Source organism: Garra rufa, chromosome 5 (genome assembly GCF_049309525.1).
Source record: "Garra rufa chromosome 5, GarRuf1.0, whole genome shotgun sequence".
NCBI lineage: Eukaryota > Metazoa > Chordata > Actinopteri > Cypriniformes > Cyprinidae > Garra > Garra rufa.
The window spans coordinates 43,123,316-43,151,153 of NC_133365.1; the positions used below are offsets into that span (position 1 = coordinate 43,123,316).

The window sequence follows — 27,838 nt, forward strand, 5'->3', positions numbered from 1 at the left end:
CTGAGAAAATCACCTTAAAGTTGTCCAAATGAAGTTAATAGCAATGTATTTTACAAATCAAAAATATGTTTTGATGTATTTATGGAAAATCATTTACAAAATATCATGATGCTTACTTAATATCTTAAGGATTTTGGCATGAAAGAAAAATCAATAATTTTAACTCATACAATTTATTTTGAATGTTGCTACAAATATACCTTTGCTACTAATGACTGGTTTTGTGTTCCAGGGTCACATTTTTTAAAAAGTTCAATAAATTAACATTTATTATTAAGTTAAATAAATAATTAAACAATAAGACATTTTTTAACTGTGTATTAATAAATGCTTACCTTTTGATTATTGCTGACGCCTCTGTGTCTATTTTGGGTTTGTTTTAATCCAGCCCTATAGTAATTTTTAAGCAATAGTTGAGTTAATAAAACTATCTAGAAGGTTGGTTCAACATTTAACCCAATTATTGGGTCAAAACAACCCAGTCGCTGAGTTTGTCCATATTCCACCCAGAACTAGGTTGGTTGTGTTTAACCATAGTAACCCAGCATTTTTAGAGTGTGCTATTGTTTGTGAAGGAGGATTCATGAGCTGTGTTTATTATCACTATATATTGATTTTCAATAGTGACTGTGAAACATGTTTTGATCATTTGGATACTTTTGGGTATTATGATATTGGGGTAGTTTTGTTACGCAGACCTGGCAACCCTGCTAACTTCTGCGCATGCGCGGGCACGACTCAGCATGTTATGAAGATCGCGTCCTACATGTCTTGAAATTTGATTTCCGAACAAGACTGGTATTCTGAGTTAATAATTATATTCAAACATACATTTTCAGGATTACATATTTAACATACTGCATTTTAATAATAACCGTCTCACGGCCCGCGAACAGATGGATAAACTGATATCTCAGGCGTTGCAGTGACGCGTCTATCCACTGTCTGTCAGGCAGCGCTAGAAAGCTGATTTATCGTCACTATAAACTCAAATGTGTGGTCTGGGAGGGCAGATGGCACTCTTCTGCGATCTGAAGGGTTGCTGGCAAGCATTTCCGTAGTGTAGTTTTAATGCATCATGACAGAGGCTCACTGCTTGACTCGTCTGTCCTAATTTCAAGCTAGACACGCTAAGCCCGACATACATTATTTCACGTCACGTTACAGCAGCACAGTGCAGATGCATGCACGCTTTTAAATCGTCGTATACGCGGTATGAGATCATCTTCCAGTGATAAAACACTTTTAAACGGATACAATCATTATGTCAAAGCGGCTCATGCTTTAAATTTATCCGTGGACGATTCTGGTTCGATAATACATGGTAATACCGACGTTCCGGAGACAAGGATGTCGAAACGGCTGCGAAATAGCGAAGTTGTGCGGACTGCAGCAGTTCGGGTGAGTATATTCCGGTACAAGAGATTTTTCATAAAACCTAACTTGCACTGGACAACCAGGTGATTTTACAGAATTACGTGACCGAATGATAACATTTAACTGTGTAAATATATGATTCAGATTTATACGCAAACCTCAATTCTGTTTTGGATATATGAATGGATAAAAAATGTATGTGTTTTGGAGTCTCATGATGTATTTTTACTGGGTACGTCTCAAACACAGTAAGCTGTCTACATAGACAGCATTTTAGGTATGATAAGCAAGTGCCCAATCAAGCTGCACGCTGGTAGCCAGTAGGTTTTGCGACAGAGACAGAGCATGCAGCGTTGACTCAACTCTACGGGTGTTTTCAGCTTCAAATGATGCTGTGAAGATTTATGATCAATCACACTAGTATTTTCTCTGGAGAAATAGTTAAGGGTACTTTATTGACCCCCAAGTGGTGTTCCTGGTGAAAACATACAATATCTTCTTGATTGATGGTGCAAGTTTGCTTAAAGGTGACATTTTATAACATTTCTCTGAGAAATCAGGGCACTGCATCTGTTGGTTATGGCCACTTGTTAGTAATAAAATAATGCTATTTATTGCCAACAAGTGACCCTAGCTGACACATACAATGCCATGACTTCTAAAAGGCTGGAGAAAGAAATAAACATCACATAACATTGTTGTCCTCATTACACTGTAAATAACTTTGTCAGAGTTTTGACCTTCAAAGACTATGAATAAGACAAAAACATGTTTATTTTATTGCAAATATTTGTGGAGAACGATTTCATATACACATACACATTCATTTTTATTAACTGAAAAACATTTTTAAAGATAGACTCATTTTGGTGCTTGAACTACTGTATAAATCGCTGTTAACTTTTTTGTTCTCTATGGTTTTGTTATGTTCCATCGTTCATTTTTCTCCTCATTCCCCATATTGATCCCCCTTGATTAGCTACGCCTCAGTCACCAGCTGGCCTGGGCTGCCCCGCCGTGTCAGTATCATTGGGCAGTTGTTGTTAGGGTGAATATTTTTAGTCATTCAGCACTGAGTTTTATTTTAGCCGCTGCAGCTCTTGATGGGGAAGAGAGCAGCACTTGGCTCAGAGAGAAAGAAAAGAAGAAGGAGGGAGAATGAGGGTAAGGGGGAATGATGCTTGTGCCAGGTGCTTGATTCTGGCCCTTGGCCTCTTTGCAGCTGTTGTTTGATACTTCCTGTGCTTGAAGGGAAGTGACTTTTGCTTCTAGGCTGCTCTCTGCTTATCAGGGGATCAGTTTTTTATTTAGATAGCTCATGTTTCTGTCAGTCTGATGCAACTATGGTATCATATATCCCTCACACAGGCTGTGAAACTCAAATTGGTCATTAACTTCTTAAGTGTGGGTATCTTCAGTAGCTTGCCCACCTGATGCAGAAAATAATGCGTTTTAGTCTAGATTTATTCCTTTAGCTAAGTTAGGGAATGGCGATCATATTTAAAATCCTCAGAGGTAAAAGTAGACTGAAGAATATACTTTTTTTTTAAAGGAAATGAATGTATTTTGTTTCAATAAAATTTATTTTTAAATATTTTGTTGAACCTTCTCGTGTGAAAAGATGGATTATTACAGTCATTGTTGGAAAGGGTTAAAATACTCAAAAATGCTGAAAAAAACAGTCTGTGAGGCCTGAAGGATTTTTCTGAAGAAGTTTAACTGTTCAGGACAAACAAGGGACTCATTAACAGCTATCACAAAACAAAACAAAAAAACACAATCAAGTGTACGTAAACTTTTGAACAGGGTCATTTTTATAAATTTAACCATTATTTTCTCTTGTGGACTATATGTAAACATTTTTTATGTGAAATATCTTATTCAGGGCAGTACTAAATAAAACATAACATGCATTTTTTTATGAACCCTCTTATTTTGCCAATATAATTAACATTTTTTGGATTCTGCAAGGTGTATGTAAACTTTTGACTTTGAACTGTAAAACTTACTTTTATTAGGGTTTGCATATGTATATATATTTAGACACAATCAATAATTACTTAATCATTTCGTATTTTCTAGGCCAGTCATTTTTTATGTCAAAGATGACGAGTGTGACTATTTTTTTAAGATCATTTAGCCATTTCTAAAAAAAAAAAATTCAAATTTTTAAAATTTATGTTTATTTTGTTTGTGTCTATTTTTTATACCATACTGATGAAGAAATGTGGCCGAAGACCACCACAGGGTTAAAAGATGTATAACAATATTTAAAAAAAAAAAATGGGTTGGCCTGTAATCATATGAAAATAAAATCCTCAAAACTCTCTGTTCTTGGGGAATTCTGACACTCTTACACGCTGACTTACATCGTTATTTCTGAAGGAAGTGAAATCACAAGTCGGCCAGAATCTGCCCTCTGGAAAATTTGTGGGGGGGGAGGGTACGTTGCTGAAAACATGAACACGTCTCGGGCTGCTCAGACACGTTAGTCATAGGTCCAGTGTGGTTAGCCCTCACTTTCACTGATTTGGCATCATGACTCAGTGAAGGAGTGACTATGACACATTCTATTAAAAACTGGCTTGGTATGGGATGCCAATGAAGGACGAGTGCCAGTGACAAGTGTTAATGTATGAGCAGTGATTCTGTCTCTGGGTCGCTGAGTTTGTGTAGTGTAGTAGTGGGGGATCTCTGAGCGGTTTGGGACAGGTCTCAGCTGGTGGGTCATGACCTAAAAATGGGTTACAGCTTGCAGCTAACCATAATGTGCTTAGTATAGCAAAGTGATGAAAAAATTGAAGTGATAATACCACTGCAATATTTAGCCCAGTGTTTGTTACATGAGTTAGGCTGGTGAATCACTCTTCTGGTGTTGTTTATTTATTTACAAGTGTTAAGAAAATCCTTTTCAGCTTATTTTATGCTAATTTTGTTGGACATATGCAGTTCATGGTTAATTACATACATTATTTTTAATACTGATTAGATATTTGTGTGTGTGTGTGTGTGTGTGTGTGTGTGTGTGTGTGTGTGTGTGTGTGTGTGTGTGTGTGTGTGTGTGTGTGTTTGATTGCCACTTGATCTTTGTAGAATTTGAAGTTAAACCTGTTACGATTCCGAATCACACTGCAGTATAGACGACCATCTCGAATAATCTGTAAGGTAGTGAAACGAAAGCTGTGCAGTGTTTCCCAGTCACCTGCTCGTACCCTGGAAGTAAAGCTCAGCTGCTTAGCATTTGTTGTGGTTTGAGGCATGTGTATGTAAGAGGAAGTCAGCGCGTTTACTGCCGTACATGAAAGGATGACATTCAACCCTTGCTACTGTGACCTTATAAGGAAGAACTTTGCACCACATTTTGTTGTTGTCATATGTTACATCACATACATATCAATGCTACAGATTTTTTCTAGGAAAAACTCAATTGCTCATATTTACTTTTGATGAGTATCTGCTATTAATAATGATTTATCAGACTATTATAGTGAAATGTAAATGAATACTCTGAGTACTCTGTATACAGCAAAGCATTTTACAGTAAACACTTATTATTAAAAAAATTGAATCTTTCAATATAAAATCAAAACAAGCGTTATTTTAACGTGATTGTGGTACTTTTATTATTATCATTACTGTTGTTTTTTAATATTTATTTTATTTCGTTTTTTTGTTTTCTGTGTTTATTTGAATGTTTTATTTATTTTTTTTGCACGGTTCTGTTATTTTGATTTAGGGCTGCAAAATGATTAGTCACGATTAATTGATTCTCAATGTAATTTTGTTTACATAATGTGTGTGTGTGTGTGTGTGTGTGTGTGTGTGTGTGTGTGTGTGTGTGTGTACTGTGTATATTTGTTGAGGTTTATATATAAATACACACACATATGTACATATTTAAAAAAACCTTTGTATGTAAATAATTGATATTATATATAAATATAAATATTTTACATTTAAATCTAAGATATTTTTCCTTAACATAATAAATATACAAAGCACACACACATAGTTTATAAACTTGTATTTTGAATTGAATAATTGCAATTAATCGGTTTGCAGCCCTATTTTTATTTCTTTTTTTAAATGTCTATATAGAGTTAATTAATTTTTATTTCAGTGTACATCAAGTTAAACTAAATGTAAATGTGCAAATAACCGAAGTAAAATAACTTTTTAATCATTTCAGTTTTACATTTTTTAAAAATACTTTTTCATTTCCGTGATCATTTATTTTATTTCAAGTGTGTGTCATGGTCTTAGTTAACTATAATAGCCTTGGCCAAAACATGCTTTCTTAGTGCAGATTTATGATATGATTCAGGTGTGCATGTTAAGTTTAAAAATGTTCAAAATATAATCAGTTCCAGAAAAACTGTGAAAATGCAGAATCAGATCCCATTACATGTTGACCATATTGTGCACTCTTTAAATTAGATTTTGAAGTAGACATGCACATTTCAGTTGATTTTCTTCAGTGCATTCTTGTAACAAGCGTCTTTCTTGCGTCAGCCTTTTAAAAGTATTGAGTTTCTGTTTTCTTTCTCAAACACTGGCCAAAAAGCTCCATTAGTGTTATTGCGCATCGATCAGTGATCAACACGCTGCTGAGACATGCTGTTGTTTACTTCCTGTTAATCTGTTGATTTTCTTGGGATCCCTTAGATCCTCGCTGGGCATCTGTGAACAGAGGAGTTCTGATATGCGATGGGTGCTGCGGTGTTCATCGCAGTCTGGGTCGCCACAACTCACAAGTGCGGCATTTGTCAAACACACCCTGGCCACCCACTCAATTACAGGTGAGCTGAACTCTCAGACAGGTAGACCCTTTTATTATGCCTTTAAAGGGATAGTTCACCCATAAATTAAAATTTTGTCATTAATACTCACCCTCATGACGTTCCAAACCTGTAAGACCTTTGTTAATCTTCAGAACACAAATTAAAATATTTTTGATGAAATCCAAGATCTTTCTGACCCTGCATAGACAATAATTAAAGGTTGTATCAGCGATTTCTAGCCTGAAACATGAAGTGTCAATTTCAGCTGACCTTTCATCACGATCCGCTCGCTGCCTGCCCCATTAATTGTCTGTGAAAAAACCGCGTCTCTCTGGTCAGCCTAGGGTCCGAGATATGCAAAAAAAACAATCGGCACTACCAACCTTTCCACACATAAACAAACAGTGTTCCAACCAATCAGCGTCAGGGGTTTGGTGTTGTGGACTTTCGCTCCGCCTCCCTCACGTCCCAGCACCAGTAGGAAAGTCCACAACACCAAACCCCTGACGCTGATTGGTTGGAACACTGTATGTTTATCTGTGGAATAGTTGGTAGCGCCGATTATTTTTTTTGGCATATCTCGGACCCTAGGCTGACCAGAGAGACGCGGTTTTTTCACAGACAATTTATGGGGCAGGCAGCGAGCGGATCGTGAAGAAAGGTCAGCTGAAATTGACACTTTATGTTTTAGGCTAGAAATCGCTGATACAACCTTTAATGACAGATTTTTCATTTTTGGGTGGACTATCCCTTTAAATGACCACCCTATGTTAACTAAGACTTATTGCCATTATAATAATCATCATCTTTAGTCTCAGGCACATTTTAAAGTAGTTGTCAACCCATGTATTTTTTTTTTCTGGCAAATGTTGATGTCTACAGTATTGTTGGTAGACCTTGCCCTGTACTTAATGTTTTACATTTTGGTCCACTTATATATACTGTATACAATGAAATTGCAAAAAAATAAATGCAGATTCATTTGATTAGTTTAAAGGATTAGTTCACTTCCAATAAAAATTTTCTGATAATTTACTCACCCACATGTCATCCAAGATGTTCATGACTTTCTTTCTTCTGTCAAAAAAGAAATTAAGGTTTTTGAAGAAAACATTTCCAGCTTTTTCTCCATATAGTGAACTTCAGTGGTATTCAGTGGGTTAAAGGTCAAATTGTAGTTCCAGTGCAGCTTCAAAGGGCAAAAATAAAAATTATTTTTATTCTGAAAGTGAACTAATCCTTGAACAATTAGCAAAAAAACGTTCATAAAAAGAGATCTAATAGCCATTATTTTGTCTGCCTCTTATTTTAATTAGAACACAAAAACAGTCACGGTATTGTGTACTTGTATAGCCTGAAGCATCTTCTGTCTCAAGTTCATGTTCTTTTGATGTAAATGACTGATAGTTTCAATCCAATAATGTCTCTTTTCATTTACTGTGTCTTTGTGTTGTACATTTTTCCAAATTTATTTACAGATCTGGGTTTTTAAATCCTTCAATGGAGGCTTTTGAATGGTTATAAGAAAATGGTTTATTGGTGTGCGACTTCACTGGAGGCCCTTCCATCAGAGAATGTGACTCACAAAGCGTACTTGAAGGAGCATGTTGTCATAATGAATTTTTGTCTTGTGATTTATGCCCTCAATTTCTTTCTCATTCTCAGATGGTTCAGACATTGTACAACAATGGTGCTAATGCAATATGGGAGCACACCCTGCTGGACCCGTCATCCATCACTAGCGGGAAACGCAAACCCAATCCTCAGGATAAAGTCCAGTGAGTATTTTAGTATTTCTGATTTTTTTTAAACATAATAGAAAGATATTTGTTTGGTGTGCACTTCCATTCAAAAGTTTGGGTCAGTAAAATGCATATTTTTAAAAGAAATGAATGCTTTTATTCAGAAATTAAAAAGTGACCGTAAAGACATTTTTAATGCTGTTCTTTTAAGAATCTTAAAGTCTGAAAAAATATTAAGCAAACAACTGTTTTCAATGTTGATAAGAATAATAAGAAATGTTTTGTGAACAGCAAATCCCCATATTAAAATGATTTCTGAAGGATCATGTGATAATGAATTTTCAGCAATGGCCACTGAAAATTTTCTTCCACTACACAAATAAATTACATATATACAAAATAATATCCTACAATATTACAGTTTTTACTGTATTTTTATCTATAAATACAAGTAAATACAGCCTAGGTGAGCATAAGAGACTTCTAAAAACAATAAAAAATCTAACAAACTCCAAACTTTTGAATGGTAGAATACTGAAATATTTCCCAAATGTTAACTGGCTTTAATACCTCCATTGTTTCTCTCACCCAAAAAGCCCTAACAAAACAGAGTTCATAAAATCAAAGTATCAAATGCTGGCTTTCGTTCATCGTTTACCCTGTCGAGATGATGACAGTACAGCAGCCGCTGATCTAAGCAAGGTAAGGAAAGAGCTACCTGTTTCATGGTTGACGTTCTTCTTGATATTTCAGTTGTTCAGTACTTTCAAATATTAGATGCTTTCATTATGGTACATTGTTGAATTGTAGATTAAACAGTTCCTCTAGCACATCTGATACCCATCTGGTGCAGTCGTCTTCTGTCAGACTTGTTGAAATGTCTCTATTGACGTACATTGTCTTTGATTCTTTAGCAACTTCACTCCAGCGTGAGAACCGGCAATCTTGAAACTTGTTTGCGGTTGCTGTCGCTTGGGGCTCAAGCCAACTACTTCCACCCGGTAAAACCCTCTGATCTCGACTTAATTTTATCATATTCAGATTAAAAATGCATTCCGAACGTACTGCTCATTTTTAACGGTTTTGCACTGGTTTAAACAGGAGAAAGGGAACACTCCCCTGCACATAGCAGCTAAAGCAGGGCAAGTGTGCCAGGCTGAGCTCCTTTGTGTTTATGGGGCAGACCCTGGTGCTCCAGACTCCACTGGCAAAACACCCATACACTATGCAAGGTAATCAACAGCTAAGTTTAGGTTTTACCAAAAGCAAGTTTGTAATAACGTTTAATTAATGATAACAGTACTGGTCCATGGTGTGTCATTTTATGATTCTGAAGGCCTGCTGTGTATTCTATTACTGGTGCACATTTTATAGAAGACTCCGGGATCACAAGGGCTGAGGGCAGCATTTGGCACAGGACCCTAACATTCGAAAATAAAAACCCATATGTCATAACGTCATTGTGTTGTTTGTAATCAGGCAAGCTGGCCATCAAGACCTGGCAGACAGACTGGTGGAAATACAGTATGAGCTCACAGACAGGCTGGCCTTCTATCTCTGTGGGCGGAAGCCTGGTGAGTCAGAGCGCAGAGCGATGGTGTGCTATCATGATAAGACCTGATGTTTTGATATCCAGCTGCAGACGCTGATGAAGCCAGTTTATAGCACGCTCTTACTTTAGTGGGTTATGGTCTTTAGAGCGCCAGATGGCTCCATAAAATACCACAGTGATGTTGAAGTCAGCTTAATGCGTTTTATAGCTTTAGAGTGCATCTTTATCAGTTGAAAACGTTAAACCATATAAGTATGTCAATACTGTCAATACATTCTCTGTTTCAGACCACAAGAATGGACAGCATTTCATTATACCACAGATGGCAGACAGGTAGAAATAATCTAATGCATTCTAATATTTTCCTTTGTAAACTGGTGCCATTTTAGTCATGTTTGGGTCATTGAATAATACTGATTACATCCCAGAATATTTATATTACTTATCAGTATATTACTTATTACTGTATACAATGAGAGAAAACATTATTTGATCTCTGGGTGATTTTGTACATTTGCCCACTGACAAAGAAATGATCAGTCTGGTTTATTTGAATAGTGAGAGACAGAATAACAAAATGAAAATCCAGATAAACTTATGTCAAAAAAGTTACGAATTGATTTGCATTTTAATAAGTGAGATAATTATTTGATCCCTTCGCAAAACATGACTTAGTACTTGGTGGTAAACCCTTGTTGGCAATCACAGAGGTCAGTCGTTTCTTGTAGTTGGCCACCAGGCTTGCACACATCTCCCACTCCTCTTTGCAGATCCTCTCCAAGTCATTAAGGTTTCGAGGCTGAAGTTTGGCAACTCGAACCTTTAGCTATGGTATTAAGGTCTGGAGACTGGGTAGGCCACTCCAAGACCTTGATGTTTTTTTATTTGAGCCACACCTTTGTTGCCTTGGCAATGTGTTTTGGGTCATTGTCATGCTGGAATACCCATCCACAACCCATTTTCAATGCCCTGGCAGGCTTTAATGCCCTGGCCTTGACGGTACATGGCCCTGTCCATTGCCCCTTTGATGCGGTGCAGTTATCCTGTCCCCTTAGCAGAAAAACCTGAAAAAAATGGATGTTTCCACCTCCATGTTTGACAGTGGGGATGGTGTTCTTTGGGTCATAGGCAGAATTCCTTCTCCTCCAAACATGGTGAGTTGATTTGATGCCAGAGAGCTTGATTTTGGTCTCATCTGACCACAACACTTTCATCCAGTTCTCCTCTGAATCATTCAGATGTTCATTGGCAAACTTCAGACAGGCCTGTACATGTGCTCTCTTGAGCAGGAGGACCTTGTGGGCGCTGCAGGATTTCAGTCCTTCAAGGTGTAGTGTGTTACCAATTGTTTTCTTGGTGACTATGGTCCCAGCTGCCTTTAGATCACTGACAAGATCCTCTCGTGTAGTTCTGTGCTGATTCCTCACTGTTCTGATGATCATTGAAACTCCACAAGGTGAGATCTTGCATGGAGCCCCAGACCGAGGGAGATTAACAGTTATTTTGTTTCTTCCATTTGTGAATAATCATACCAACTGTTGTCACCTTCTCACCAAGCTGCTTGATGATGGTCTTGTAGCCCATTTTAGCCTTGTGTAGGTCTACAATCTTGTCCCTGACATCCTTGGACAGCTCTTTAGTCTTGGCCATGGTGGTTGATTGATTTCTTCTGTGGACAGGTGTCTTTTATACAGGTAACAAGCTGAGATTAGGAGCACTCCCTTTAAGAGAGTGCTCCTAATGTCAGGTTTTAACCTGTATAAAAGACACCTGGGAGCCAGAAATCTTCTGATTGACAGGGGATCAAATACTTATTTCACTCATTAAAATGCAAATCAATTTATAACTTATTTGAAATGCATTTTTCTGGATTTTTTTTTTGCTGTTATTCTGTACCTCACTGTTCAAATAAACCTACCATTAAAATTATAGACTGATCATTTCTTTGTCAGTGGGCAAGCATACAAAATCAGCAGGGGGTGAAATCATTTTTTCCCCTCATGTTTTTAATGTTTCATATAATTTAACGTTAATATCTTGCGATTTCTTTTTTTGCTATCTTTGATGAAGAAGAAACGTGTAAGTATTTTACTTAAAGAATGGAAATTGAAAATTACATTTCACCTCTTATCTTTGGGCATTACAGGTTTTTATAATAAAGCTATTTAATAAAGAAAACTAATATTATTTACAATTTTATTTCCTTTTGTAGCAGTCTGGAGTTAACAGAGTTTGCAAAAGCTGCAAAAAGGAAACTGCAGTCTGTAAGTATTCTTTACATTTTATTTGATTTTATTTTTAGCTGTAGTTTAACTACTGTAGCTTGTTACTTGGAAAGCCAACACTGCTAAGCACATAGGAAACCGTTGGGCTTTTATGAAGCAGATGGCCTTTAAAGTGCAGCAACACCCCCAAAACCGTTATCTGCCAGTCATTAATATCTTTATGTGCTATTTAACTGGCCTCCAGACATGCCTTTATACAGTTTTACAACCATTGAGAGCACAGATGACTGATGCAACTTTGCTAATATCATTGCAGCTCAGTGATCATTTATTTGAGGAACTGGCAATGGATGTGTACGATGAAGTGGATCGAAGAGAGACAGATGCAGGTGAGATGACTTAAGAAATGTACATTATACAAGTGCAAAGCATGACACTTTGATGTGAGCACTTTTTTTGTATCTGGTGCAGTTTGGCTGGCCACTCAGAACCACAGCACCTTGGTAACGGAGACAACAGTTGTGCCTTTCCTTCCTGTGAACCCAGAGTATTCATCAACACGAAACCAGGCGAGTTCTGAACAGAAAGTTGTTACACTTTCACAAAAGTCTTTTTAACAGGAAATAAAGATATTGCACTTTGACAATTTATAACACCTTTTATGCAGTGTTTGCAGCTAAAAGTGCAACATGCCAAAAGGTGCCAGACGAACATAGAAACAGATGTCACAAAATTAATATAAAAGGGAAATGGCATCAAAACTGTTATGCACTGAAGCTTAGAAGCAAACCACACATGACAGATTTGCATGTTATAGATTTTTTTTCCGAGAAGTTGCAACTTTTAACGCCATCACACGAACCAGGAAAGCTGACTTTCTCTACTAATCTGTCCACTTTCAACAATAAAATTAAAGAAAATTATTATTAAATTACTTGAGTAGTTTTTGATCTATGTACACATGCAGTTAGATATATTTGTCCATTGATATTAAAGAAATGGTCCTCTCAAAAATGAAAAATTGCTGTAAAATTTTACTCCAAGATTTGAAGAAATGTAGCTTGCATCACTTGTTCACCAATGGTTCCTTTGCAGTGAATAGGTGCCATCAGAATTGGAGTTTAAACAGCTGATAAAAGCGACAGAATCAGAATTATCAAAATTCCGTTGTTCTGACTATTTTTCTATTTCTGCATGATATATAAACTTGTAATTCTATTTTTCTCAGAACTGCATGATACTCACAATTCTGACTTTTCTTTTCTCAGAACTGCATAACAAACTCGCAATTGCAAATGATAAATTCAGAATAACAATATATAAACTCACAATTCTGACTTTTTCTCATAATTGCATGATACAAACTCAGTCACAATTCTGAATTTTTTCACAGAATTACATGATACTTTTTCTTATCAGAATTTAATTATACGAATTCACAATTCTGACTATTTTTCTAAAAATTGCATGATACAAACTCACAATTATGACTTTTTTCTCAGAATTAAACTCGCAATTTCAAGTCAGAATTGCAAGGTTCTTTTTTCTTATCAGACTTTTTCTTATCAGAATTTCATTGTACGAATTCACAATTCTGACTATTTTTCTAAAAATTGCATGATACAAACTCACAATTGACTTTTTTTCTCAGAAATGTATGATGTAAACTCTCAGTTGCAAGTTATAAAGTCAGAATTGAAAGATAAATTGCGTGATACAAACTCACAATTCTGACTTTTTTTCTTAGAATTGCATGATATATAAACTCGTAATTCTAATTTTCTCAGAACTGCATGATACAATTCTGGCAAAACTCACAATTGCAAATTATAAAGTCAGAATTATAATATATAAACTTAAAATTTTGAATATTTTTCCCATAATTGCATGATATAAACTCGCAGTTGCAAGTTATAAAGTCAGAATTGCAAGATACAAACTCTCAATTCTATTTTTTTTTTCTTGCAATTGTGAGTTGGTATCTCACAATTCTGACTTTTTTCTCAAAATTGCATGATATAAGCTTGAGATAGATGCAGTTGCAAGTTATTAAGTCAGAATTGTGAAATATAAACTTGCGATTCAGGGAAAATATCAGTCTTTTTACCCCCCTCAGAATTGGACATTAGTCATCAATTATAATGTCCAAAAAAGTCAAAGTTGTGAGATATAAACTCGCATTGTGAGAAAAAAAGTTTAAGCAATTACCTTATTAATTTGTTATTCAATGGTAGAAATGGGCTTCCATCCACCCATTTACTGCAGGGCATCCACTGATGAGCAAGTGATGTAAAGACCAAACAGTTGTTCAGACAATGAATATGCAATGAAATCATCACTTAATTTCTTTTACAGGGAAGACAAAAGCTGGCAAGGTTTAACGCTCATGAATTTGCCACACTTGTGATTGACATTCTAAGTGATGCAAAGCGACGCCAGCTGGGGAATTCAGTCTCAAGTCCTAAAGGTACAGCCTGCATACAGACACACCAACCATTAGTCTTTGACTTCTTTTGAAGTTCTTGTTGATGTTTCATGATTGTTACGTCTACTACTTCATAGATAATGCTGACGTGTTCTTCAAAAGCGTGGGTAGTCGTCACGGAAGCGAAAGCCAGGAAATCGACCAGCCAGACTATGACAGTGTGGCGTCTGATGAAGACACGGACACTGATTTACGAGTGGGCAAAGCAGACAGAACAAAGGTAGACCTGTAAAGATTTAGGGACTTTGTCTTGCCGTTACAGATGTGCGCATGTGCACATGTGGGCTGTCTATCCCAACCACTTCTTTTTTCCTCAGAGTCTGGACTCTGATCTGTCCGATGGACCAATTTCTGTGCAGGAGTTTCTGGAGGTGAAAAATGCGCTTTCAGCCTCGGAGGCCAAAATTCAGGAACTGATGAAGGCCAACAGTAATCTGAGTGAGGAGCTGAGATTGATGCAGAAAAAGGTACCAGAGATTCAGCAGTGAGCGCTGAAAGCCCTGGTCAGAGCAGCTAAACAAAGCAAGACTGTCTAACTCCTACACCCGCACCTCTTCTCGCACGTGAGGGGGCAAAATCGACCGATTCCTAAAATCCTCTGGAATGCTGATGTCAGAATAATACTGTAATAACTACTGTAGTGTTTAAATAACCAGCATGACCTTGACCTCTAAACCATTGGAAAAGACGTACAGTATTGGAGACGTGAAACCAAAACATACTGACTGTTCAGCATTTGAATGCATTTGATTAGCTGGCATGCTAACCTCCCTAACCACAAACCTGATTTATAAGTTGGCTCTTGCATCAGCATGACTCAGTTTAATTGGCTGTTTGTATATGTATGTACATATAGGTTTCCAGAATATAAATCAAAGCTAAAATTGATTGACTGTAAAACAATAATTATAATTTGAATTTAGAGCCTTTCAGGCCTTTGCTGTCATGTCAGTGTGGAAATAGTTTGAAATGTAATTTATTTCTCTTTCACATTGACATTAAAACCCATTCAAATATTATTCTGCAAGATGATAAATTATAATTTCATTGGAGAGAATTTGCTCACACTCACTGAAGTGTTTAATATAGTCATGCATAAATCAAACTGTTATTGTTTAGTAATATTTTTTTATTTATAAAATAAGAGCAGTCCCTAAATGTACTTGCATTTAAAGTAATTAGTTCCAGCCTTCCTGCTACATTTCTCATTAAATTACAGTTTAAAAAAAATATGGTGATTAGTGTACTTTAAAGATTTGGTTATAGATGGTTTTGACTGTTTACCACTTTTAGTCCTCTCATAAAAGAATGTGTAATTAGTTTAGTTATGTTGTTAAAGGTTTGGCTTCTTGCTTAAAATGTGTTACAATTCAAAAGTGGTTTTGGATATGTGTTTCCCACACAAATGGTTATATGTAATGTTTCTCAGAAACTGTTTTAAATGTTCGTGATTAGAAAAATTAGGCCATTGTGTGATAAAACTGTGTGGCTTTGCATTGGATGAACATCTGACTGGGTAAAAATAGAGATGGTCAAAATCATATTATCATGAGTGTAGTTTTTAGGCTCTTTTGTTATGCTCTGCATTTCCTTTCTGATCTTAGCCAACATGTCTGGCTCGATCTCTTTCGCTTCTGTCCTAGCTGCAGAGCAAATCTCTGTCTCTCCCTGTAGATTCTTAAGCACGTCTAACTTGCGCTTGTTTTGTGAGCATGTCTAGACATTGCATCTGCCAGTTCCTGCATGCTAAACTGGACATTTTGCTGTTAAGAAGTTTGGATTTATTGAGCAACTCCATATAATGGTTTCCTCGAAGTTCCTCTAAGAGTTTAACTTGTTTGACCTCAACAGTAATTATAACCATTTACATACACCAAACAGAATCTGCAAAATGTTAATTATTTTATCAAAATAAGAGGGATCATACAGAATGCATGTTATTTTCTTAGTACTGACCTGAATAAGATATTTTACATAAACTACTTTTGACCCTGTTCAAAAGTTTACATACGCTTGATTCTTAAGTGTTGTTACCTGAATGATCCACAGCTGTTTTTTTTTTTTTTAAATGACTCGTATGCAACTATTACAGAAGATTCAAACACTCACTGATGCTTCAGAAGGAAATGTCAAAAGTTTTTGAACCTTCTGTAATAGTTGCATACAAGTCCCTCAGTTGTCCTCAGTGTGAAAAGATGGATCTCAAAATCATACAGTAATTGTCGGAAAGGGTTCAAATACACACAAATGCTGAAAAAGCTGAATTTGTGGGACCTGAAAGGTTTTTCTGAAGAACAGCAGGCAGTTTAACTGTTTAGGACAAACAAGGGACTCATGAACAACTATCACTAAAAAAAAACAGCTATGGATCATTCAGGTATTTTCTCTTTGTGAACTGTATTTTATGTGTAATATCTTATTCATGTCGGTACTAAATAAAAAAATAACATGCATTCTGTACGATCCCTCATATTTTAAATGATAAAATCCCTCCTAAAGTAAAATAACATTTTCCAGATTCTGCAAGGTGTGTGTAAACTTTTGACAATAACTGTATTTTATAATAATTATATTCATATTTTGTCTTAATTACAAGAGTTAATTATTTGTATGAGATCTAAGTAAATGTCCTACATTATATTTTCAAATTTTTCTTTTCTTATTTGAATTTGACAATTATTTGACTTTATAATTAGCCTTTTTATTACAATCTGACAAGCCTCCTGCAATGTCATGGAGCAGAAATCCTTTTTCAAAAAGATGGATATCATATGCCTGATTTTACAGCTATTTCATCAAACTAAATTATAGAAAATATGATGTGATTCAGTTTTACTATTTGTTCACTATGATTTAGTAAAATTGGAGCTAAATAAATTAAGAATGTACACACACAACATTTTCATCACAAAAAGGCTAAGATTCCGTAAAAATTCTGTAGGCCTGTAGTGGGCGACACTCTAGGTGGGAATTTTTGAACTGATCATTATTAATTGATTGACAGTTTTTCCTGTAAGCTCAGCTTTGCTACAGTTTCTGCTTTTCTCTGCGTTTCTCTGGCTTACTCGTGTTTCTCTTCAGCTGCAGTCTCTGCAAAGCGAGAACAACTCTCTCAGGCGGCAGGTCTCCGCTCAACAACCCTATCAGGCCCCCGGCGGCCCTGACCACCCCAACCCCTCCAGTCCCTCCTCCTCTTCCTCCTCTTCCTCCTCCTCTGCCCTGAAACGCCACCTGTCTGCACGGGCGAGCCGCCCCATGTCTATGTATGAAACCGGCTCTGGTCTGAAGCCCTTTCTCCCCAAGGGAGAGACCCCTTACCCTGAGGAGACCTTCCCCACCCTGCAACCCTTCCCAACCTATGTAAGTACAAACCTGCCTCTCGCCTACTGTCCTTTTTCTTCTTCACCTTCTTTTTTAACGTTGCAGCATGGTGATGGCACATTTCCAATTCTCAGCGCTTTATGAGAGCTTATTGTATTACTCACTTTGCATCCTGTTGGCTCAGATAGAAGCTATTTCACCATGTTTTCTGTTTCCTGTTTCAATTTCATGTGTCAGTTGGGAGTTACAAAGCATGTCTTTATAGCCAAGTCAATGCACAAGTCACACAGACTCAGTCTCTTTGGTTTATGTAACTTAGTACATGTAATTTTTATTTTTCATTTCAGGCAAGAGGGCAATTTTTTGTTTGCTTTCCTAGTCAGTATGACTAATAATATTGTACCAGTGTCCAATAATTGGAGATAAAGTGAATTTTAAGCATTTTTTAAGTATTAAGCAACATTTTTACAATGGAAACTTAGTTGCTTAGTGCACTTAACTTTTGTTTTTGTATTTTTAAACCATAAAAGTATCTTTTGTACATGTCACGGTTATGCTAGCTCACAAAATGCAGTATCATCTTGATGTAAAATGCCCAGTATTTTATTTTCAGTTGTCTTTTTCTAATGTAAGTTCCTATTTCATTTCCTTATTCACTTTTTCACTGACCTTTTGAGTGTTGATATTAAAAATGTTTAACCCTATGGCTTTTCATTGCTTCTACTGCATATTAATGATACTGATTATTTTCCAATCCATGCAAATGTTCAAACTTTATTCGTTATTATTTAACACTGGGTTTACATATTCTATAAAACTGTTGCTTCATGATTGTTCCTAACACATAACTGATATTATTTTATATTGTTATTGATGTACACTACCAGCCAAAAGTTTGGGGTCAATAAAATCTAATTTATTTTTATATTTATTTTTAAAAGAGATTAATACTTACACTACCAGTCAAAAGTTTTTGAACAGTTAAGAATGTTTTTTTTTTAAAGAAGTTTTTTTTGCCCAGCGAGCCTGCATTTATTTGATCCAAATACAGCAAAGCAGTAATATTGTAAAATATTTTTACTAATTAAAATGACTGCTTTCTATTTGAATATATTTTAAAATGTAATTTATTCCTGTGATCAAAGCTACATTTTTAGCATCATTACTCCAGTCATCAGTGTCACATGATCCTTCAGAAATAATTCTAATATGTTTCTCAGATTCAATATGCAATTTGATTTGCAGTTCAAGAAACATTTATTATTAGTAGTACTTTTTTTTTCTTCAGTATTCTTTGATGGGAGTAAAAAATATAGAAATTAATACTTTTATTTAGCAAGGATGCTTTAAATGGATCAAAAGTGATGATAAAGACATTTATAACATTACAAAAGATTTATATTTAAGAAAACTTTCTATTCATCAAAGAAACCTGAAAATAATTATACTCTGCTGTTTTCAATATAATAATAATAAATGTTTTTTGAGCAGCAAATCAGAATATTAGAATGATTTCTGAAGGATTGTGTGACTGGAGTAATGATGTTAAAAATCACAGGTATAAATTACATTTTAAAATATAATCAAATCGAAAACAGTTATTTTAAATAGTAAACATTAATTTGTTTGGTAACACTTTACAATAAGGTTCATTAGTTAAACATTAGTTAATGTACTAACTAACATGAACTAACCATGAGCAATACATTTGTTACTGAATTAACTAATCTTCATTAACATTAGTTAACGGAAATACAGTTGTTCATTGTTTGTTCATGTTAGTTCACACTGCATTAACTAATGTTAACAATATTTTAATAACGTATTAGTAAATGTTGAAATTAACATTAACAAAGATTAATAAATGCTGTATAAGTGCAGTTCATTATTAATTCATGTTAACTAATGTGGTTAACTAATGTTAACTAAAGAACCTTATTGTAAAGTGTTACCAATTGTTTTTACTGTTTTTGCTGTACTTTGGTTTAAATAAATGCAGGTTAGTGAGCAGGAGAGATTAAAAAAAAAAAAAAAGGCCAAAAACGTTTAACTGGTAGTGTAATAATTATTCATATTAAATTAATATTTTAATAATCGATTATAGTATTGATACTTATAGAAAGACTGCATTAACTCGTTTAAATTGGACAATAAATGTATTTTAATATTTCAAAAGATTTTGATTTCAAATAAATGCTGGTCTTTTGAATTTTTATTAATCATTGAATCTTGAAAACAGGTATATCATGGTTTCCACAAAAATATTAAGCAGAATAAGATGATAAATATTTTTAAGCAGCATATCAGCATATTAGAATGATTTGGACTGGAGTAATTATTCTAAAAAAATCAACTTTGCCATCCAAGGAATTAAATGCATTATAAAATTTTATTTTAGTAGAAAATAATTTTTATAATAAGATTTTAGTCATTTGTAATATTTCACAGTATTTCTATTTTATTGTATTTTTAATCAAATAAATGCAGCCTTGGTGAACAGGCCATCTTACCGACCTCAAACTTTTAAAAGGTAGTGTGTATAAATTAATATTAAAAAAGATCATTGTAGTTTTATATACATTTGTGGTAAAGAATTGAACCTTATTGTAAAGTGTTACCAAATGATTACTGACTGACTACTATTTTATTAAATTGTTACTAACATCAAGTCAAGGTTACTCTATCACCTTGTTCTCTAGCCAAGGCTCTCCTAGCCAAGCATTTTAAGAATTTAGCATTTTCTTCATCATGAATCTTTCATTCTCTCTCTCAAGTATTATTTGCACCCCTTTCTAGATTGCAAAAGGTGTGTTTGTGGCCACCTCTTCCTCCCTCCCCTTCCTCCCCTCCTCCTCCTCACCCTCCCCGTCCTGTTTGCGGGATGAGAGTGCGCAAAGGGTTAAGTACATCCTCACATGCTCTGTTCCACGCGGGACCGGACGAAATCTCCAAGACCCCCTTACCTCCTCTCCACCCCCCTTCACAAACTCATCCTCTGCCTCCTCAACTCCCATCCATCCCTTTTCCTCTTACACCTGTTGTGCTCCACACATCACCATGCATGACCGGTCCCTCCGCCAACCCTCCGGGGGCTGCTGTTTTCAAATGATACGTATTTCGGCCTTCATCATCACCATCATCCTCATAGACAGCACATGCATTTTATTGCTTGTGTCTTCAATTCTAGAGTGCACTGCTCGAGCTTGTCCACTGATGCTACTGCTGCTCACACATCTCTTCAGGACGCCTTGCAATGCTACATGCTCTGGGCTGAGAGTAGAAATGAGAAATACACAATTATGAAACATTGATATGTAAATGAGCTAGATTAGCTTGCTTACTTTTGTGTGTGCAGATTGCAGCCATATTTAGATTTGTGTTTCTGTTGTCACTGATTGTGTGTGTTCGTGCATTTTGGCCCTTGTTTATAGCTATTTAACTTTAGGAGAGCCACATTTTGTCTAAATATTTTGCCTGACATTTTTTTAAAGGAGTTCACTTTCAGAACAAAAATTTACAGATAATTTACTCACCCCTTGTCATCTAAGATGTTCATGTCTTTCTTTCCTCAGTCATAAAAAATTGTTTTTTGAGGAAAACATTTCAGATTTCTGTCCATATAGTGGACTTCTATGGTGCCCCCAAGTTTGAACCTCCTAAATGCAGCTTCAAAAGGGCTGTAGACAATCCCAGCTGAGGAAGAAGGTTTTTTTTCAATTTGTATACTTTTTAACCTCAAAAGCTTGTCTTGTCTAGCTCTACATCAACATCAATATTCTAGTTCATGACAGTTATGTCGAAAAACTTCTCCAACTTCAAAATTGTCCTAAATAGCTGTTTTACCTTTTTTTTGTAAAGGGCATTTGATCTTCTGCAGCGATTATGAAGTTGGAGGAGAAAATGAGATGGGATTTTTTTGACGTACCCTAACTGTCTTGAACTGGAAGACACAAAGTTGACGCAGGGCTATAAAAGACGAGCATTTAAGGTTAAAAAGTATATAAATTGTCAATTTTTTTTTTTTAAATAACCGATCATTCCGCTTCCTTGGCTGGATCATTTAGAGCCCTTTGAAGGTGCATTTAAACTGCATTTTGGAAGTTCAAACTCGCGGCCACCATAGAAGTCCACTATACGGGCAGAATTCTTGAAATGTTTTCCTCAAAAAACATTCTTTCTTCAGTCGTAAAGGAATGTTTGTTTTTGGGGAAAACATTTTACGATTTCTGTCCATATAGTGGACTTCTATGGTGCACCAGAGTTAATATGGAGAGAAATCCTGAAATGTTTTCCTCAAAAAACAATTTTTTTTACGACTGAAGAAAGACATGAACATCTTGGATGACAAGGGGGTGAGTAAATGATCTGTAAATTTATGTTCTGGAAGTGAACTTCTCCTTTAATGTATTGATCTGACAACTTAAATTAAATTAATCAATTTCTTAAATTTTATAACCAAACACACTTGAATACACGACCATTCAAAAATTTGGAGCTGGTAAGTTTTTTTTCCAAGTGATTGCGAGTGTGTTCAATGGAACATTCATTTGATTATTCCGACATCATGTGGCAGTTCTCCAAGCATCATGACCGGTCCTGTCCTGACAGGAAATTGATACAATACTCTTACACTAATTTAGTAATGTCCCGGGTCAGAGCTCTGCTGGCGTCTGACCCCATTACCTCATTATCCTTGAGCACAGTGAATCATGCTCCAATGAAACTGTCAAATATCTTTACTGTAAATGCTTTACTGCACTGTGAAGGAATACACTGATCAGGGCCATGACCTATATTCAATTGTAACCCTGAGTTTATCCACTAAGGAGACAGAAGTTGTTTAATAGATAATTGACTTTCATGCATCAACTGGTCATTGCTACAAAACAAAGATGACCTGTCCACTGGGCTTAAAGGGATAGTTCACCCGAAAATGAAAATTCTGTCCATAATTACCCTCTTTGGAACACTAATTAAGCTATTTTTGATGAAATCCAAGAGCTTTTTGTCTCTGCATAGACAGCTACACTACTGACATGTTCAAGGTCCAGAAAGGTAGTAAGGACATTGTTAAAACAGTCCATGTAACATCAGTGGTTCAACCTTAATGTTATGAAGCTACAAGAATACTTTCTCTGTGCAAAGAAAACAGTTTCTTCAGCATCCTCTTCTCGTAGCTTCATAAAATTAAGGTAAATGATAGAATCCAGAACAAAAATGTACAGATAATTTACTCACCCCATTTATCATCCAAGTTGTTCATGTCTTTCTTTCTTCAGTCATAAAAAGTTATGTTTTTTGAAGAAAACATTTCAGGATTTCTCTCCATATAGTGGACTTCTATGGTGCCTCCGAGTTTGAACTTCCAAAATGCAGTTTAAATGCAGCTTCAAAGGGCTCTAAACGATCCCAGCCGAGGAAAAAGTGTCTTATCTACTGAAACTATTGGTTATTTTCTAAAAAATTTTTTTTACAATTTATATACTTTTTAACCTCAAATGCTCGTCTTGTCTATCTCTGCATGAACTCTGTGTATTCCTGTTCATAACAGTTAGGGTATGTCAAAAAACTCCCATCTCATTTTCTTCTCCAACTTCAAGGATGTAGGATGATTTTGAAGTTGGAGAAGAAAATGAGATGAGAGTTTTTTGAGGTTAAAAAGTATATAAATCATAAAAAATGTATTTTAGAAAATAACCGATCGCTTCGCTAGATAAGACCCTTCTTCCTCGGCTGGGATCGTTTAGAGCCCTTTGAAACTGCATTTAGGAAGTTCAAACTCGGGGGCATCATAGACATCCACTATATGGACAGAAATGTTTCTTTACGACTGAAGAAAGAAAGACATGAACATCTTGGATGACAAGGGGGTGAGTAAATTATCCGTAAATGTTTTTTCTTTTTCTGGTCTTTTCTCCTTCAACCAGACTACTAAAGCTAGTTTGTTTGCTCGCCTCAGCTTTTCAAAGTTTAATGCCTGGTATATCTAATGAATCTAATGCTAAAACCTTGCTTATACTCTACTGACCATTCAACTGCGGATTGTTCAATTTAATTAGTTTAATTTCATATGAACCACCAGACATGTTGATATTTCCAATTACATCGCCGCAGTTTCAGTGCATTTTGTGAAGTCACGTGTTCTTTTACTGTATCCTTTCCTGTCTTTTTAGGCCTCCAAATTTGACAAGCAGAGCAGTGTGTCTGATGGTGACTATGATAACACTGTTAACGAATCTGATCTGGACGACTCTGGGTACGTGTCCGTTTTCCTTTTTATGACCTGAAATAACTCCTGTCTCAAATCCTGCTGGCAAACAAAAGCAGCCTTTTTTCCCTCTGAAAATAAGAACTGCCTGTCCTCCGCTTTTAGCCAAGTAAAGTGAGGAAACAGGCTAATGATGCTCTAAAGGCATCAAGTAACCGTGCATCAAGCATTACTCATCCCTGATGCCTTGGTTCCATTTATATTACCTCCTCCCTCCCTGCAGCTTTGGCCGAAGATGTCGTCTGCGCAGTAGCGGCTGGATGGGAGAGAGCGGCTCTATACCCGAGCTGGATGATCACGAATGTGAGCCCGACCCCAGTCTGCCCAGCACTGAAGACGTCATCCGTAAAACTGAGCAGATCACCAAGAACATTCAGGAACTGCTGAGGGCTGCGCAGGAGAACAAGCATGAGAGGTGAGAGGATGTCCAGTGTCAACATCTCCCATCTCCAATTTCTTCCATCATCATATATGGCAGCAATAAATGTGAAGTCATTAATTCCCTTCCTTTTGTTAACTTCTGGCCATTGTTTAACAATTTCACATGTAAATCGTTGGCACATTCCATGAGTAGGTTACAAATTGTGTTCGAGTTATTTAATTTAAAGGAATATCTGACCCAAAAATCTAAAATCTGTCATCAATTCTGTCTCTAATTCTTTAAAGAGACAGTCTACCAGAAAATTAAAATTCTTCTTTTACTTCAAAACCTGTATGACTTTTTTTCTTCTGTGGAACGTAAAAGAAGTTATTTTGAAGATTGTTAGTGACTAAATAGTTTTGGTTCCCATTGACTTATATTGCATGGACAAAAGTCAGTGGGAACCAAAACTGTTTGGTCACCAACATTCTTATGTTAAGAAAATGTTATTTTATGTTCCACAGAAGAAAGAATTTTTTTTAAATTACATGACCGTGAGTAAAAGATGACAGAATTAAAATTTTTTGGTGGATCTCTTTTAAGCATTAGAGACACAAATCAATGTTTTTAGTTGTGAGAACACTTAGACATTTGATGAAATGTAACATAATACCAAAGCCAAAGCATTTTTTTTTTTTTGGCCTGTCCAACCTTTACCTTTTTAACTGCAACCAAGAATTAACATCATACCACAATGACATAATTTTGATAATTAATATCTAATTTATTATAGTTAAAAAAAAGTGAATGAATAAATAAATGTAGATTCTTTCTTAATAAATATAAAAATGTAAAGTTTTTTTTTTTACACATGATTAAACAGATACATATGGGAACATAAGCCAAAATATTCAACATTTAGTCTCAAAATGGCTCCACTGAGTGCTAGTTTATTTAGACTACATTTGTCATAGTTATATACAGTAAATGTTTATAATAATATTGAATTTCATAATAATTCTAAATGTATATACTGCATGCTACCATTGAAATGTCTGTTTTATTTTATACAGTAAAAGGAGAAGTATTGTGAAATGTTATTACAATATAGTTTAAATAAGTTAATATAACTGTTCAATTTTAATTTATTTGTAATTTAAATAATGTAATTTTTTTCTACCTGAATTTTTGAGTCTTCAGTGTCATATGGCCCTTCATTAATCATTCTAATATGTTGATTTGGTCAAAAAACATTTTACTATTTCTTATTATTCAGTGTTGAAAAGTTACAATTTTAAACGCTCACTGATGCTCCAGAAGGAAACACAGTGCATTACTAGCCAGGGGTGAAAACTTTTGAACAGAACGAAAATGTGTAAATTTTTTATTTTGCCTAAATATCGTATTTAGTACTGTCCGTCAGAAGCTACAGAAGATACTTACATGTTTCCTAGAAGACGAGTTAAATTTACCCTGATCTTCAAATTCAAAAAGTTTTCACGCCCCGCTCTTAATGAATTGTTTCCTTCTGAAGCATCAATGAGCGTTTGAACCTTCTGTAATAGTTGCATATGAGTCCTTATGAGTCAGTTGTTCTTACTGTTAAAAAGATGGATCTCAAAATCATACAGTCATTGTTGGAAAGGGTTTAAATACACAAATAAAAAAACAGGCCTGAAGGTAAGCAGGCAGTTCAGCTGTTCAGGACAAACAAAGGACAGATGAACAACTATCACTAAACTAAAAAAAACAAAACAAAACAAAAACACAGCTGTGGATCATTCAGGTAACAGCACATAATTAAGAATCAAGTGTATGTAAACTTTTGAACGGGCTCATTTTTATAAATTCAGCTACTATTTTCTCTTGTGGACTAGATGTAAACATCTTTTATGTGATATATCTTATTCAGGTCAGTACTAAATAAAAAAATAACATGCATTTTGGATGGTCACTCTTATTTTGGTCAAATTATTAAAATTTTGCAGATTCTGCAAGGTGTATGTAAACTTTTGACCTAAACTGTATGTATATATATTAATATATTAAAAACATATTTCTGGAAAATAAAAAACACAAATTAGCCTTTTTTGTACCCTGTCCATGGAAAGTGGCTGTTTATGCAAATCACTTCTTTCCCATCCATTAAATGACTTCCTCCATTCATACCTTCTCCATGTTCTGTCTATTCTCAATTGTCTGTTCATCATTTTGGGTCTGTCCTATCGGGGGCCACGCTCTGTTTGGGTCCCGATCTGTCTCTTTCCTCACCAGTGCACCATGTGAGCAGAGGGAGAGTGTTCGCAGACTGAGACACAGTCTGGGTTGTTTCAGCACACTGGTGCCTTGGGCAGACAAGCCCCCGTCTCCCATGCAGTCCCTCGGCCTAAGAGCTCCCCACCCAGCCAACCCCAACAACCCTGCCTCCTGGTACTCTGGCCTCTGTCCCTGCCTCACAGGCACAGTGTCTACCTCTACCTCTCTCTTCATAACTTCATAACCCACTAATCTGAACATGAATGGAATACGCATGATCGCTACTATGTCTAATGCCAAAGGCTTGTGTCAGTTTGCATTGTCTTCTAAACTTCACCTTTATTTGCAGGAACTCACGTTGGTGCACTTGATTTCTCTTTTAGGAAAAAGCTTTGTACTGACATCCATCTAACTTCTAAGCTTTCTGTTGCACCGGTTTGGTTTTTATAGCAAAATGTTTTTACCTTCTTAAAAATGAATGTATTAGTACTGGGGGGATGCATCAAGTCTGCTTCACAACTAACGTTTCAAACAAATATGCATGTTTTTTGATGGGTTTTTGCACAGAAATTGTAACAGAATTTACTTATTTTCTTAATGTTTCTGTAATTTTTATGCAAATTGTGATATGTCAGAGTGGAATAAAAATCACTACTGTTTGACAAAACAGGTATATCTGTATACAATACAGTATTATGGACAAATTGTGTTTTCCATGATAGTGTAAGTGTCTAGCTTTAAGTCCAATTCACACCGAGAACAATAACTATAGCAGGAACTATAATACAATCCACAGCAACGCAATAAAATTCTGTTTAGTGTGCTGTAGTTTTGTTATCTGCTACTTTCAATTCTCGAGCTTCTTAAAGCAGGATGGATTCTGATTGGCTGTCAGTGGTTTTATCGTTCATCAGCTCTCAAAAAATAGTTTTGGAAGTGATTCCAATGATAACGTACCCCCGTGTCGTTATTGTAGTATAGGCTGCTATTAAATTTAGAATGTCATTGTTGGTGTGAACAGGCCTTTAAAGCTTTACCCTCTGATTGTTTATCTTCACTTTTCACTCTTCAAACTCTGATGTTTTTTTAATACAGTATCTATCATTTTCTCCAACAGCTTTATACCCTGCGCAGAAAGAATACATGTGGCTGTGAGTGAAATGGCTGCCCTGTTCCCCAAGGTTTGCACTTTCTCTCCACACTTCATAAATGCAATAAATAAATCTGTATAATAGTAATAATACTAATAATAAATTACTTATTTAAATAGTTTATTTTAATTTTGTTTTTCACTAAAATATTTTAATACATTTCAGTCTGACATTTAAGTGTCCAAAAACTTTCACAGAGCTATCTGGAAATATGGACTAGTTAGACAAGCTATAAACCATAATCAATCATTAAACAATCATCGTTTGATAAAATATTATTTAAAAATTATCTATATGTACATTATTTATTTTAAATGTG

The 27,838-nt window shown here is 35.5% G+C and overlaps 1 protein-coding gene across 1 annotated transcript in view; it reads left to right on the plus strand.

Moving 5' to 3' along the window:
- The first annotated feature begins 758 nt into the window (after nt 1–758).
- The window catches only part of git2a (G protein-coupled receptor kinase interacting ArfGAP 2a), a 32,995-nt gene continuing 5,915 nt past the window's right edge, over nt 759–27,838 (plus strand). The window contains 21 exon segments of the mRNA XM_073840539.1: nt 759–1,337; nt 1,340–1,375; nt 1,378–1,401; nt 6,043–6,176; nt 7,824–7,936; nt 8,497–8,602; nt 8,815–8,901; nt 9,002–9,132; nt 9,380–9,474; nt 9,740–9,785; nt 11,665–11,716; nt 11,994–12,066; nt 12,149–12,246; nt 14,033–14,144; nt 14,240–14,382; nt 14,480–14,629; nt 17,244–17,522; nt 23,657–23,739; nt 23,975–24,166; nt 26,387–26,542; nt 27,486–27,549. Of these exon segments, the coding sequence (XP_073696640.1) occupies nt 1,322–1,337; nt 1,340–1,375; nt 1,378–1,401; nt 6,043–6,176; nt 7,824–7,936; nt 8,497–8,602; nt 8,815–8,901; nt 9,002–9,132; nt 9,380–9,474; nt 9,740–9,785; nt 11,665–11,716; nt 11,994–12,066; nt 12,149–12,246; nt 14,033–14,144; nt 14,240–14,382; nt 14,480–14,629; nt 17,244–17,522; nt 23,657–23,739; nt 23,975–24,166; nt 26,387–26,542; nt 27,486–27,549 (2,190 nt within the window). The 5' untranslated portion in view covers nt 759–1,321.